Raw genomic sequence first — 13,036 nt, forward strand, 5'->3', positions numbered from 1 at the left:
AAACAGTCAATTCTATCGTTGGTGCAGTTTCGAATTTTGTTGGTGTTGCTCTGGGTTCTTCTCTTGTTGCTGTACCGAATTGTTGAAGGGCTACTCAGCTTCCTTGAGAGTCTTCTTTTTAGAGAGCATGTTGCGAACCAACAGATTGAGCCCTATGTTTCTAACAGACCACCTCCTCTGAAGGCAGCTTGTTCTTTGACGATGTCTACTAATCGGGTCGAAACTGGTTCTCCTGTGCCACTGAAGAAATACTACGCTGTTCGGAAGGGATTCAAGTCCAAGGATTTACTCTAGTTGGGAGGAGTGTAGGTTAGCAGTGAGTGGCTATAGTAATTTTGAGTTTAGGGTTTTCAGGACGTTGTATGATGCAGAGATGTACCTGCTAGTCAGTTGATTCAATCAATTTGAATTGTTGAATTTCCTTTACAGTTTTTAGGTTGAGTTTTTTCCTGTAGTTTTCAAATTTTGTTCTACCTAGGGCTTTGGTTTAGTATGTCAGCGGGTTGTTCTGAAGTTGGGACAAATTCTACTTTGATTATTCTATCTTCTATCATCTGTCTAGTGAAGTGCCAATCTACTTCGAAATGTTTGGTTTTATCATGGAACATTGGATCTTTTGCTATCTTGATGTTACTCTGATTGTCACAGCCTATGTAAGTGGGTTGGTTGATACCAAATCCTAATTTATTGATTAGTCTTCTGAGCCATATGGCTTCACACATGCATTTTGCTAGGGCTCTATATTCTGATTCACATGATGATCTTGCAGGTGATTGAGCTCCATAATATGGAAGTTTTTCCAAAATAGAATAGATACGTATCTGTGGATGTTCTGTCATGTGGGTTGCCTGCATAGTCCGCATCTGAGAATCCGTAGAGCTGGTTTTCCTCTCCCTTTGAAAACCAAATGCCGAGCGACGGATGTTTGCGAAGATACTTGATGATGCATAGCGCAACATAGTGGTGGAGCTGTTGGGGACCATGCATGTATCGGCTGATTAATGAGGCGGAAAATCCAAGATCGGGTCGGGTTTTTGTCACATAATGCAGCTTTCCGACAAGGGCTTTATATGCGATTTCGTGTGTGGGTGGAGACTTGGTGTCCTTGCTGAGGCGAACGGCGTCGTGGATGGGGATGTGAACCGAGGTAGGGCTCGCGTATTCAGCTAGGATGGATTTTACGTACGCGGTTTGGTGAAGTAGGATGCCGCAATTTGATTGTAGGACTTCAACGCAGAGGAACTTTTGCATAATATCCATGTCAGTCATTTTGTATTGTCGGCCTAGATCAGATTTGATGGTGGAAATGTGGGTGGGGTGTGATCCTATGGTGAAAAGTTCCTCAACGTGGAATAAGAGGATGGTGACGGAATTGCCGGCCCTAGAGTAGTATACATTAGGGTCGGCTTTGGTCTTGATCATTCCTCGATGCTGTAGATTGCTATCTAGCCAACTGTAACACATATGGGGGCTTTGTTTGAGACCATATAGCAATCGTTTTAGTTTGCACACTAAGTGCTCCGTTCCTGGCTTGATCCAACCTGGTGGCTAGTACATGAAGACATCCTCTTGAAGGAAGCCGTTGAAGAAGGCCGTGATGACGTCGAGGTGATATATAGGCCACCCGTGATGTGCTGCTAGTCCAGTGATGAGACAGATGGATTCCCATCGTACAGTAGGTGCGAATGTTTCCTGAAAATTCACATCGTGTTGTTGCTGGAAGCCGCGGGATACTATTTTGTCCTTATATTGTTCGGGGCCTCTATTAACTCCTGGTTTTATTTTGTATATCCATCAGGCCGAGATGGGTTGTACATGGGGCTGAGTTTCGACAAGATCCCAGGTATGATTTTCCAGGATGGACTGGTATTCCAAGGCCATGGCATCTCTCTAGCGCGGATCAAGTTGAGCTTGTTCGAAGGTGAGAGTTTCTTCGCTTTTATCAATGCTCCCGATGAAGACGTCTTTGAGTTCAGTTGGAATGAAATCATGGTGTGATTTAGGTGTGTGACGAAGTCGTGTAGACCGTCGCAGAAGAGGCATTGAGTTTTGTGAGTTATTGGACTGAGATGGTTGGAACATAACATCGGCACTGTCTTGAGTAGTTCGATCACGTGAAGTGGATACTTGACAGTCCGGATGTGGTGAGGGGAACTGTGTCGGCCTTGATGACGTGACTGGAGATGGTGGTTTGGGTGCCAGTTGAGGATCTGAATGTGATGTATCGGCGTGATCCGCGTTGAGGGATGGCCCTATAACGGTCTTTTCGGGGATGAGTGCCCTGATTTTTCTGAGTTGGTGAAGTTGCAGCATTTCGATATTGGGAAGTGGCTTGATATCTTTAGATACCAGAACAAGATTCACTGCGGGATCATAACACCAATACGCCTTTGTGTAATTATCTGGACTGAGAAGTATGCAGAGTCGGGATCTAGGGAAGAGCTTGCATCGGCCTTGTTTGGTGTAGGTCACGTAGGCGGGTGTGTCGAATGCTTGCAGTGTGTCATATCGGGTTTAGTGCCATTGAATAGCTCTAGTGGTGTTTTATCTAACTGCGATTTACTAGATCGCAGGTTCATGACAATGCAGGCTACCCGGACTACTTCGGCCCAGAGTGGTCCTGGTAGTTCACAATCATTAAGAAAGCATCTTGTGATATCGAGTATGGTTCTGTTTTGGCGTTCAACTACATCGTTTTGGTGAGGAGTAAAGACTTGACTAAATTGTCGTTTAATACCCTGTTGTTCATAGTATGTGTTGAATGCTCGCGATGTAAATTAATCGCTGTTGTCCGTCCCCAGTGTAAGAATTTTTTGTGACGTAGTTCTCTCTATTTCCGATGAAACGACTGAAACTTTGAGAAGCACTCACTCTTGTGAGTGAGGAAGTGCACCCATGTTCCATTCAAAAAGTCATCCACAAAGAGCTGGAAATAGCGAGCTCCTCCCATGGACATGACTTGAAAAGGTCCGGCTATATCCGAGTGGATAAGTTCTAGAATTTTTGAGTTTTTAGTAGTTCTCGTTTTCTGTACTTTTGTGCGACTGTTCTTTCCCTGGAAGCAACTATGACACAAAATGATGTTTATGGGCAGTTTCGGCAGTCCTATCAGTGCTCCTGCAGCCATTATTCATCTCATCCCGTGGTAGTGATAGTGACCCAGTCGTTTGTGCCACATCGCGGCTGCGGATGACATGCGGGTTGATTTTTGTTCCACAGAACATGCTACAATCTCCGTGCAGTTTTGAATGGTCTCTCCATTCAGTCTGTAGAGGCCATTTCTTGAGTCCTAGGTAGCCACAACGGCTACTTTGTCTAGATACTTTATTTGGCACTCATTTTTCATGAATTCTAATCTATAATTTCTGTCTGTGAAGAAGCCAACAGAGTGCAGGTTTTTCGTAATACTTGGCGAGTAAAGAACATGAGATATTGTTTGAATTTCTCCAGAAGGCAAACGAATAGCAACATTGCCTACGTTCATTACATTGTGGCTATGACCAACAGCAAATGTGACATGACTTCCAGTACTAGGTTTCAATGAAGAGAATACCGCTGCAGCTCCAGAAATGTAATTCGAAGCACCTGAATTTAAATCCCACGGTGTTGATGAAGAAGTATGAGATTGTACTTGGTTGATCTCAGCTAGATATGCATCTATTACATGTGAAACAGTGGTATCCTCATCTCCTTGGCCGTCATCTCCTATGCATGAGTCAACTACGTCACTTTCTGCAGAATCTGTTTCAAGGCTGTGAATTTGGCTACTGCATGGACCCTTCCGTCTTCTTTCTCGATCTTCTTTATGTAACTTCGATTCAAGATCACAAACTTTGTTGATGATGGATTGAAGTTCTCCTTCAAGTGAGTCAGGTTTTGATCTCATTTCAAATGTTCTCCTGTCTATGTTGTGTCTTTCATTGCGATAGTTGGTGCAATGAGTAGGGTATTGTCGTATTGATCCTACGTAGAATCCTCCTGAGCTTCATCCTCTCGAGCTCAAAGATAGACCTCCAAGGTTAGAGTAAGAACTTGATGGGTATTGTCTTCCCGTGGTGAAGCTTGAAAATCCACGCTGGTTCCCGTATCCTCCGTTTTTTCCGTAGCCGGGTTTTGTTGTTGTGATGAAATCTTCCACCTTGGTTGTGTAGTGGCCTCTTGAAGTTTGTTTCTGGAGGTAAGTAGAGCCTCACCCTCATTTTTTGAATCTGCTCTTACCTTCCGTGTGTTTGCTTTGTTGAGCAGTCTGGCTTCCAATTCGAGGTATGTGGGCAGTTTCTTCTTGTTTAAGATCATCTGTTTAATGATCTCGTAGTCCTTGGGCAGATTCTCTGTGGTGTAGTATACCACTACTGGTTCTAGGAGACCAATATCAAGTTCCTCCATTTCATCGGCGGCTTCCTTCATATCTGCTAGGTATTCGTCCATACTACCAGTTTTGCGAATGCTAAAAAACTTATCAATAATCAGTATCTTGCGAGAGTGATTGTCTGATTTGTATCGTGCTTTTAGTGATGTCTAGCAATCGTGTGGATCTTTGTATCGTTTGAGCAGCTTGATCGCTACTCTTCCCTTCACGCTTCCATTGATGGCTCTCATAGCTTGGCGTCTCTTGATGCATTCTTGCTCCAATATAGGGCTGCTTGGTGTGGTGATAAAATAATCATAGAGGTTGTCTCGAAGTAATACATTCTTCATTCTAAAGGCCCAGATCCCATAATTTTCGACCCGTGAGGTGGTAAGATTCGAGAAACGTGGTTTGGTTGCCAACATGTGACACATTGTGAGATAATGGTGATGCACTATCTGTTTGAGCCATCTTGCTCCTATTCAGAATCGGGAGAGGACATGTTCTTCTTGTCTAGGTGAGCAAGTATACTTTTTGCTACCTAACCCTAAGCTCATTTGAGCGGCTCTAATACCATATTGAATCTCGACATACTACAATAGTAGGGAACAACTAGTTCCATGTGTCTAGATCATCGACTGTTAATGTACGCTAATGAGAACCTAGTTCTATGGGAACGCTTGACGTTCTCTTCGCCGATGGTGTAAGTGATGGATGAAGGATGAAGGCAGTGTCCAACAAGAAGATTGCATGGATTTGGAGTGACGAGAGGAGAGCTTCACCGTTACCTGAATGCTCTGCTTAAAGATAGCAAACACCTTGTCGCAATTATAGACAATGTACCATCAGTTGATAATCTCAACTTCATCCTGGAATGTGATGCCTTGGGTCACACTGGCTTAGACCAACAAGGTCATGAAAGTCAAATGGCCGAGGCCAGTATGGTGACTCTTGAAGATGTAACTTCGTACCTTCACCTTGTGTCTCTTATCAATGCTTATGTATATCAAGTTGTACGGCCATGTTCTTACTTTTTTTTTTTTTTTTTTTTTTTTTTTTGCCTTCTTTCTTTCTTTCTTTCTTTCTTTCTTGTTGTTGGATATTAATGTTGTGGATATAATGAGTATGAGGTGCTAATTATGAATTTTCTAGCAATTTGAGTTTTAATTCAAAAGTTTATTATGTATGGATTTATAGTTTGAGTTGACTAAGTGAATGCAGTCGAAGCAAAAACATTGGATTATGCGGTTAATTTTGGATTACGTGGCTAACTTTATAGTGCACCTTTATTAGTTGCTATGGTGACATGTGTACCAAAGTATCTTTATGTCAAAGGAGTAGAAGATTTGGAATTTGACAACATCTAAGATGCTAATTTTGGTACTATTTTTAATAATTTAATTAAGCCTTTGGCTCCATAAGTTGAGATAAGTTTACTTTAGTTTAAGTTGGCTTAATGTAGTAGGCATTGAATGCAAGTTAAAATGACTTTAATAAGTTAAGTTCATTAATTGTAATTTCATTTTATTGATTAGTTATGTTTTTTTTATTTATTTGTTTATATACATATTAAATTTAGACTTTGAGCAGTTGGTATTAAGAGGATTGCTACTAATTGGTGCCAATGCTTGTACCATCCTTGTGGATGGCATGGCAGCATGGCATACGTGTTAGAATGGCTTAAGCATTATTTCCATTTTTTGGTGCCAATGAGTATCTTGAAAAATGGTAGAGTTGGAAGTGGATTCTCAAAGAGCTTGTGTGAGGGCAACTATGTGGTGCTGAGCTTGGCAACTTCAAACCACCTAGCGGTGTCATACTGTAGTTGTTTATAGTATGTAAAAATTAATTAAAAAATTATTTATATTTATAAATCTTGATGTGGATTAGAGTGGCTAGTAAGTAAATTTAAAGAGAGTTGATATAAGAAAATTTATTTGGAAATTTATCTATTTTGATTATAGTGTTTATATTATGTAGGATTTAGATGTTTAGTATAAAGCTTAAGAAAAGATTGGGATCTAAAGCTAAAAGTCTAAACTATCATGAGGCTTATTGAGAAGAATGAAAAGAAGGTATGGTTGGATGAAGACAAGGAGTGAAGATCTTCATTCTTATTGGTCAAATGTCATGTCCAATGGACTTCAAAGAGGCTGTCCGAGGCTTTAATAGGTTTAGACTTGATTGAGCATTTAGTGGTAGGCAGAAGTCCAACACTTTCTTGAGGCAAACTCTCTCTACCTTGATAGTAGGATCATTGATAAATACTTGATCCAATGCCATGTATCCACTTCTATGCAAATTCTTTAAGGCTCCATTCTAAGCCTTCTCTGCTAAAAAGATTCCTTCCTTCCTCTTTCTCTTCCCTTTCTTCTCTTGTTTCATTTTTAAAATAATTTTCAAACAAACATAAAAAATTTAAATATTAGCCATTTTTCACATCAAGTTTTGGTCATTGACATCAATACATACAACTTTTGTGAATATTGTTGTGAATCATCAAATTGACTCACTAATTGTTTTAAGATAAAAAGATGCATTACGAGTACTTAGAACCATAATATATGATGAATAGTATAGAAATCTTTAGACAAATAGGAAATTAGAATGTTAGTTGTAGAATTGGAGTCATAATAAGTCTTGAACGCAATTATCTTAGTTGCTTTAGTATTTTTTAGTTATTATTGAATATTAAAAAATATTTATTAAGGCCAGTATTTATGTTTGCCTTCTATCTACATATATTATTTATAAAAAAACTATAAATTTTAGTAGTAGTTAGAAGAAGTATGAGAAAGAACCTCATATCTTTTTAGTTAGTTATATAAAAAGTAGGATTAATAATAGATTTAAATTAATTTCATTAATATAAATAATCATCAAAGTAAAAAATATAGCTTCAAATTTATTTTAATATTATAGAAATATTATAATTTTTTTAATAATTTTTTAAAAATTTATTTAGAATTTTTTAGGAATATTTAGAGCAATTTTTAAGACTTTGGTAAAAATGAATTTTATCACTTCGAAAGCCATTATGAAGAAATGGAGTAAGATTTGAAGACCGCAATAGGTTCCTTAGCTAATTGGGTATTTTTAAACACTATGGTGAAGTCAAAAATACAAAATTATTGATTTTACTAGTAGAAAATAGGAGAACTAGTAGCTATTGTAGTCCTTGTAAGAAAAGAGGTGCACAAGTCCAATATGAGTTGTAGCACCTTGAAGGTAGTTAGGAGGATAAGACAAAAGCCTTGTGGCCTCTCTTGGCATCCATATACACTATTTGTGACCCTTGGTGAGGCTCAAGCTCTTAATCTCTTAAGCAAATTATTCTTGAGGTAAAAATTATTTACTTAATTTTTTTATTTACTTACTTATTATTTTTAAATCTTCATAACTTCTTCATAGTAACTTAGATTTACATGTTTCTTATACCATTGAAAAGATTAAAAAAATAGTATCTTTAAAAATATATTTTTTACTTTTACTTTTTACTTTTTATCAGATGAAAAATTTAATGAATAGATTGTGACTAGTTTAATAATGTATAATTGCTTGATTGCACTTGTGTCACTTGTTTTTGCATTTTGCTTCTTTTGTTCTTATTCTTACTACTTCTACTTCACACCACCAATTACAAGCAATTCTTAATTGAGGCCATCTTGTAATTGAGTTGAAGAGTGAATTTTACACTCACAATTGTGTAAGAATAATGTGATAAGATTTTGACCAGATTTTTAATTATTTTTGTTAATTTTGATCAGAGCTTTAAATTTTTTTTATCAACTTTATCATGATAAGAAGGACACTAGCTTTGAGAGTTGTAGAAGAAGAAAGCCCAATGTATTTTGGAATAAAAGACAAGGTCTATTATCGTGAATAAGAAGAACAATTGTATAGGAGTTTATTGTATGTATTATAGGATAAGATTATTAGCAATCAATAGAAAGTTGGACTATTCTAGAAGTGCATTTCAACTTACTACAATCAGAATATGCATATGGATGTAAGACTACAATGTTTGTTGGAGACAAAATGAGACCACATAAAATATGACATAAGTAAGTCGATTGGTATCTATGCGCAAGTATAAAAGTTGTGTAAGAGTGGCACAAATACAATTGATACTTTGAAGCATGTACATGAGTTGTATAAGCAAAAAAATAACAAAAAAATAGATTTTGGATACAAGCATTTTTGGGTTTTGATAAAAGAACCTTAAAGATGGATAAATAGGTGGTTGCAAATAAAGCCTCCAATTCAAAAAAAAAGACACTTTTAGATTTTGTCCTAGAGAGTGATCAAATTGATGGAATAGAGATAAATATAAATGAAGAAAGTATAGTGAAATTGGAGCAAGGAAATGTAAGGATTTTAAAAATGAAGAGGATATTTAAAGGGCAATTAGAGGGTAAAAAGGTGGCCAAAGACAACCAACTACAATCAAAGCAAAGAGAAGGAGTATTGTATGCACAAGTGTAAGCTATAAACAATATGATAGAGATACATATATTAAAGGTAGTGGATTTAGTTGAGTAGACTTTATTCTTCTTTATGTCCATGGAAGACTATACCTTAAAGAATCTTTAGGCTAAGCTGTATTTTTAATTGAAGAAATTTGAAGAATTAAAAAAAAATTCAATAGAAATTGATGAAAGAAGATGAGAAGGAAATTTAACTTGATATAGATCAAGCTAGGATATACTGAATTGATGAAGAACTAAAGTCAAGAAGATTGAGTGAGAATGCAATTGAGGAAAAAGAGTAAAAAATGGAGCACTTTGCCAAAAATTTAGCTACGATAGAGCAAAAAAGGTAACAACTATTAATAATTCATAGGCAACATGGGTGTGTAAGAAGGAAAGTGGAATGGAAGGATGTAATTCATGTTCAATTACAATAGCTAATAACTTGGAATATATGTGGTAGAAGTCAGTGGAGTTTTTATATTCAAAATGCTCTACAAGTTCTCTATGATTCAAAAACAACTGATATAGATAAATATATAAAAAGTATAAATTTGGGATTGAATTTCTATGGACATTGTTATTGCTAATTAAGTTTAGGCATATGTATTAGTGTCTTTTATAGTCAACAAGTGTTCAATGAAGTCACTTCTCAAATTGTAATGGATGTCGTCATTTTTTTATCTAAATTGTGTATATTATGAATTCCTCAAAAAATGAGCCTTTCCATAATGACACATTCTCATCAACTAGTGCTATAATAATATTTTCAATACTTAGCATATCATGTTTATCCTCCAAAATCATGTTATGGAGGATACAACATCTAAATATAATCTTGGAAATAGTATTTACATTTCATTATTGAAAATGATTGTATATGTTATTGAAATAAGTTTGTAATACTCTAAAATATTATTCTATATCTTTGCAGTATACTTCTTCTTTCTTTGCAAATTACTTTTATTTTTTTATCACGAGGTTGATGAATGCTTTTAAGAAAGCAACTCCATAAGAAATAAATATTGTCAACAAATAAATAGTATCAATTATATTCTTAGCCATTTACCTTCAAAGTAAACTCAGAGGCCTCACTAGTTGAGATATTGTGGATAAGTGGCAAATGATCAAGCACATTTAGATCATTGTTTGAGTAAGAGATTCTAAAAAAAAACTGTGAAACATGTGTAAGTTTTGGTCGACTATGGCCTCTAATAAAATCTCCTCGCCATACTATAAAGTAATTTTTTCATTCATAATGTATACAATGTGAGGACTTAAACATAATAAGAAACTTGTGAATTATATTGATTGATAATTATTATTCAAAATCATTTCTTATCAATTGGCTTAGGTAATGTTCTTCAAACATTACTTGGAGAACTATTCAAAATTTCTTCATACACTATATTGCAATGGACTCACTGATCCAATAATAATCATCCATGGTATATGCACAAATACCTAATATAAACTACCAAAGTACAGCCATAATTACCTAGGAAGATGACAATCCTATTAATTTAAAAGCATCTTATTTTTCGATAAAGTATGGATCATGCTAGCAAATCTTTTCTAAAATAATGAAAAATAATAATCCTTTCATAAAAAATTGATGACTAAAAAAAATAGGACCTCAAATGATTCATTTGTAAAGTAATCAAGATACATTTGCTCATCCATAAGCATCTTAGCTCTCTCAACGTTTTTGGCCTTTGCTTTCTAAGAACTACGTACAAAGCTCCATTATGGTGGTGACTCATCATGTAGGTTACTTCCAGACTAATCCAATGCCATTGTAATACTAATCTCATCATCTTCATTGTTTTCTATGAAAGTTATATGCATTTTTTTAACCTTGCCTTTTATGCTTCTACTGTAAAAACTTCCTTCATAATAAAAAAAAAATAAAATAAAAAAAACAAACAAACTTTATACTCACAAAATTATGCTATTAAGAAGAAAGAGATGAGACATATAAGGAAGAATGCAAAAAATTCCTACAAAAACAAAAAAAAAATATGGAAGGAATTAGAGAAAAAAAACAAGGAAAAAAACTACATACAATATTCACAAAAGTTGTGTGTATTCTTATCAATGATTAAAACTTATTGTAAAGAATGGCTAATTTTTAATCTTTTTATGTGTGTTTGGAAATTATTAAAAAAGAAGGCAGGAGGATTTTCTTGAAAGCAGGATAGAGCCAGGAATAGGGCCTCAAAGAGCCCGTGTGGGGGCAACTAAGTAGTGTTGAGCCTGGCAGCTACTCACTACTCCATTGAGAGGTTGGTAGCTGCTAGACCCAACGCCACATAGCAGTCCCACACGACTCTATTTGGGTCTCATAATAAGGACAAGCTCGACCTCACTAAGCCATTTGCATTGCAAACTGCGGGCCAAATGTCCAAATCCACCATATCCACCCTTGTCCCTGCCATCAAGTGTGCCTTAGTTGAGAAGTTTTTGACGGCTGGGGAGCATGGCCACTCAATGGCGCAAGCTTGGCGCCATTGGTGGCCATGCTCGAAGAAAGACTTGCTGTAGTAAATTAATAATTTAGCATGTCACAATGAAGAATTGAACATATATGCAGGTGACTAGGCCAGAGTTTTCTTTAGTGCAATAATATGTAGTGCTAGAGTACTAATGCTTGTGGGTGTTTTGTAGTAGTGGTTTGCATTTCACTCTTGGTTGAAAAGTGCTTGCTATTAAAAATTGTCACTTGCTCACTGATACAAGCAACATGATGTACCAACTGAGCTTTTGAGTTTAGTACACCTGGCTGCTTTGCACATGAATAGACAACTCCAATTTGTCCTAGTGAAAGGCAGTGAGAGTTTAATGAAGCTCATGGATGACTCAATAGATTCAGCATACTGATGTGTGCTTCGAGCTCTAATCTCCGCACTATGGAGGTTGTGATCTGCGCTGGAGTAGTCTGCGTGGAGCTCGTTCATAGTGGTGCTGCACAGTTTATGGCGCTGCTTAGTGTGGAGTGCTGCGATGCCGCCGGACTAGGAAGGCGCTAGCCGAGGTGTCGGTTGCCTGGACTTGGCACGGTCTAGCAATGGAGCAAGATCCGGTTGTGGTTGTAGCATTGTCTTATCGAGAAAGGCAAGCTGCTCGTCAAGTACATTCTCCAACGTGATCTGAGTGGAGCTGCGATGGTGTTCCTTCTCCTTCCAGTGACAATTGAAAGCAACTCAGTGGTGTTGCGTACTAGTGGTTGTTGGAGTTTTGAAGCTCCGGTTATCGTGGAGTGTTACCGCTGAAGCAGTTTTGCAGTTGCATTGCGGTAGTGCCAACCTTATATTCTTTTTTGTATTACTTTCCTTATTCTAGAGCAGCTTATTGCTGGCTGTTGGGATTAAGTCGTCAACAACCTCTTAATTTTTATTTTTTCCTCTCTTGCTGGGGACGTTAGAGTGTGTTGCGGTGTTGCAGCTGCTAATTTTTTCCTTTATTGTTTTTTCCTTGCTGCGTAAATTGGTCCTGCGGTCGTTTGGCCAGGGGAGCCTTGGTGTAATTGTCCAGCGATTCGGAGCAGTTGAAAGAATTCTCTTGTTGATATTGACTACTACTCCTATCGGGTTGCAAGTCCCATTTTCAACGACTTGCTTCTCTTGTTACTGAATGGGTTGGATTATTATGTCGCCCAGCTCTTCTTTGACTTCGTTATTGTCAGCTGCATGCAGTTGGTGATCAACCAATAGTTATTCAGTAGTTGTAAGCCATTCCCATTCATCCTCATGATAGTTCTGATTCTTTTTGAATCTTGAGCAAAATATTAGTGAGTCAAGGTGTGTTGGTCCTTGTCGCTACCATTTGGCAGCCAATCAATTCTAGTTCCTTCCTTAGTGTTGTCAATTCGTGTTGGAGTTGCGAGGAGTTGCAGTGGCAATCAACGGGATTCTACTGCAGTCCTGATTTGGTTCTCCTCGACCAACTGTTGCTGCGCCAATGTCACCTTCGTGCTCTACTGTGGTGTCTAACATCGATTTCGTTCTGCGATCCTAGCCTAGATCTTCCTTGGCGTTCTGTAGGGGGGCACTACAAAATTTTCAACGCCAATCCTTGTTCAACGTCCATTCTTGACTGGGTGCAAGGTAAAATTTTATGTTTTTTGGAATAAAGCGGTGCATGGTGGCTGTGGCAAGCTCAGTTGTTCGGCGACTGGGTGGATCAAGTCTGGGTTGATTTTTCGCTTCAAATTTGGAAA

The 13,036-nt window shown here is 37.4% G+C and overlaps 1 protein-coding gene across 18 annotated transcripts; it reads left to right on the forward strand.

The window, feature by feature from the left end:
• The first annotated feature begins 29 nt into the window (after positions 1 to 29).
• On the forward strand, positions 30 to 3,660 carry LOC112277430 (uncharacterized). 18 transcript variants are annotated; one of them, XM_090247372.1, is made up of 5 exons: positions 1,006 to 1,147; positions 1,553 to 1,608; positions 1,799 to 1,921; positions 2,574 to 2,699; positions 3,381 to 3,660. In XM_090247372.1, the coding sequence occupies exons 2-5, from the start codon at positions 1,598 to 1,600 to the stop codon at positions 3,403 to 3,405; spliced, it is 285 nt and encodes a 94-aa protein (XP_090103498.1). In that variant the 5' UTR covers positions 1,006 to 1,147; positions 1,553 to 1,597; the 3' UTR covers positions 3,406 to 3,660. The 18 variants fall into 18 exon arrangements, 17 of the variants coding, with proteins under 17 accessions (XP_024365479.1, XP_073387452.1, XP_024365486.1 ...); XM_090247373.1 differs by having other exon boundaries at positions 1,562 to 1,608; XM_024509711.3 differs by lacking the exon at positions 2,574 to 2,699 and having other exon boundaries at positions 30 to 1,147; positions 1,562 to 1,679; positions 3,378 to 3,660.
• The last annotated feature ends 9,376 nt before the right edge of the window (positions 3,661 to 13,036 follow it).

The sequence above is a fragment of the Physcomitrium patens genome, chromosome 25 (genome assembly GCF_059467195.1).
Source record: "Physcomitrium patens ecotype Gransden chromosome 25, ASM5946719v1, whole genome shotgun sequence".
Lineage (NCBI taxonomy): Eukaryota > Viridiplantae > Streptophyta > Bryopsida > Funariales > Funariaceae > Physcomitrium > Physcomitrium patens.

Coding starts and splice junctions, on each gene's coding strand:
- LOC112277430 (XM_024509704.3), top strand. CDS start 1,045: ATGCAGCTTTCCGACAAGGGCTTTATATGCGATTTCGTGTGTGGGTGG. Junction 1,148..1,798: donor GGATGGGGATGTGAACCGAG/GTAGGGCTCGCG, acceptor TATATCCATCAG/GCCGAGATGGGTTGTACATG. Junction 1,922..3,377: donor CAAGTTGAGCTTGTTCGAAG/GTGAGAGTTTCT, acceptor CTGTCTGTGAAG/AAGCCAACAGAGTGCAGGTT.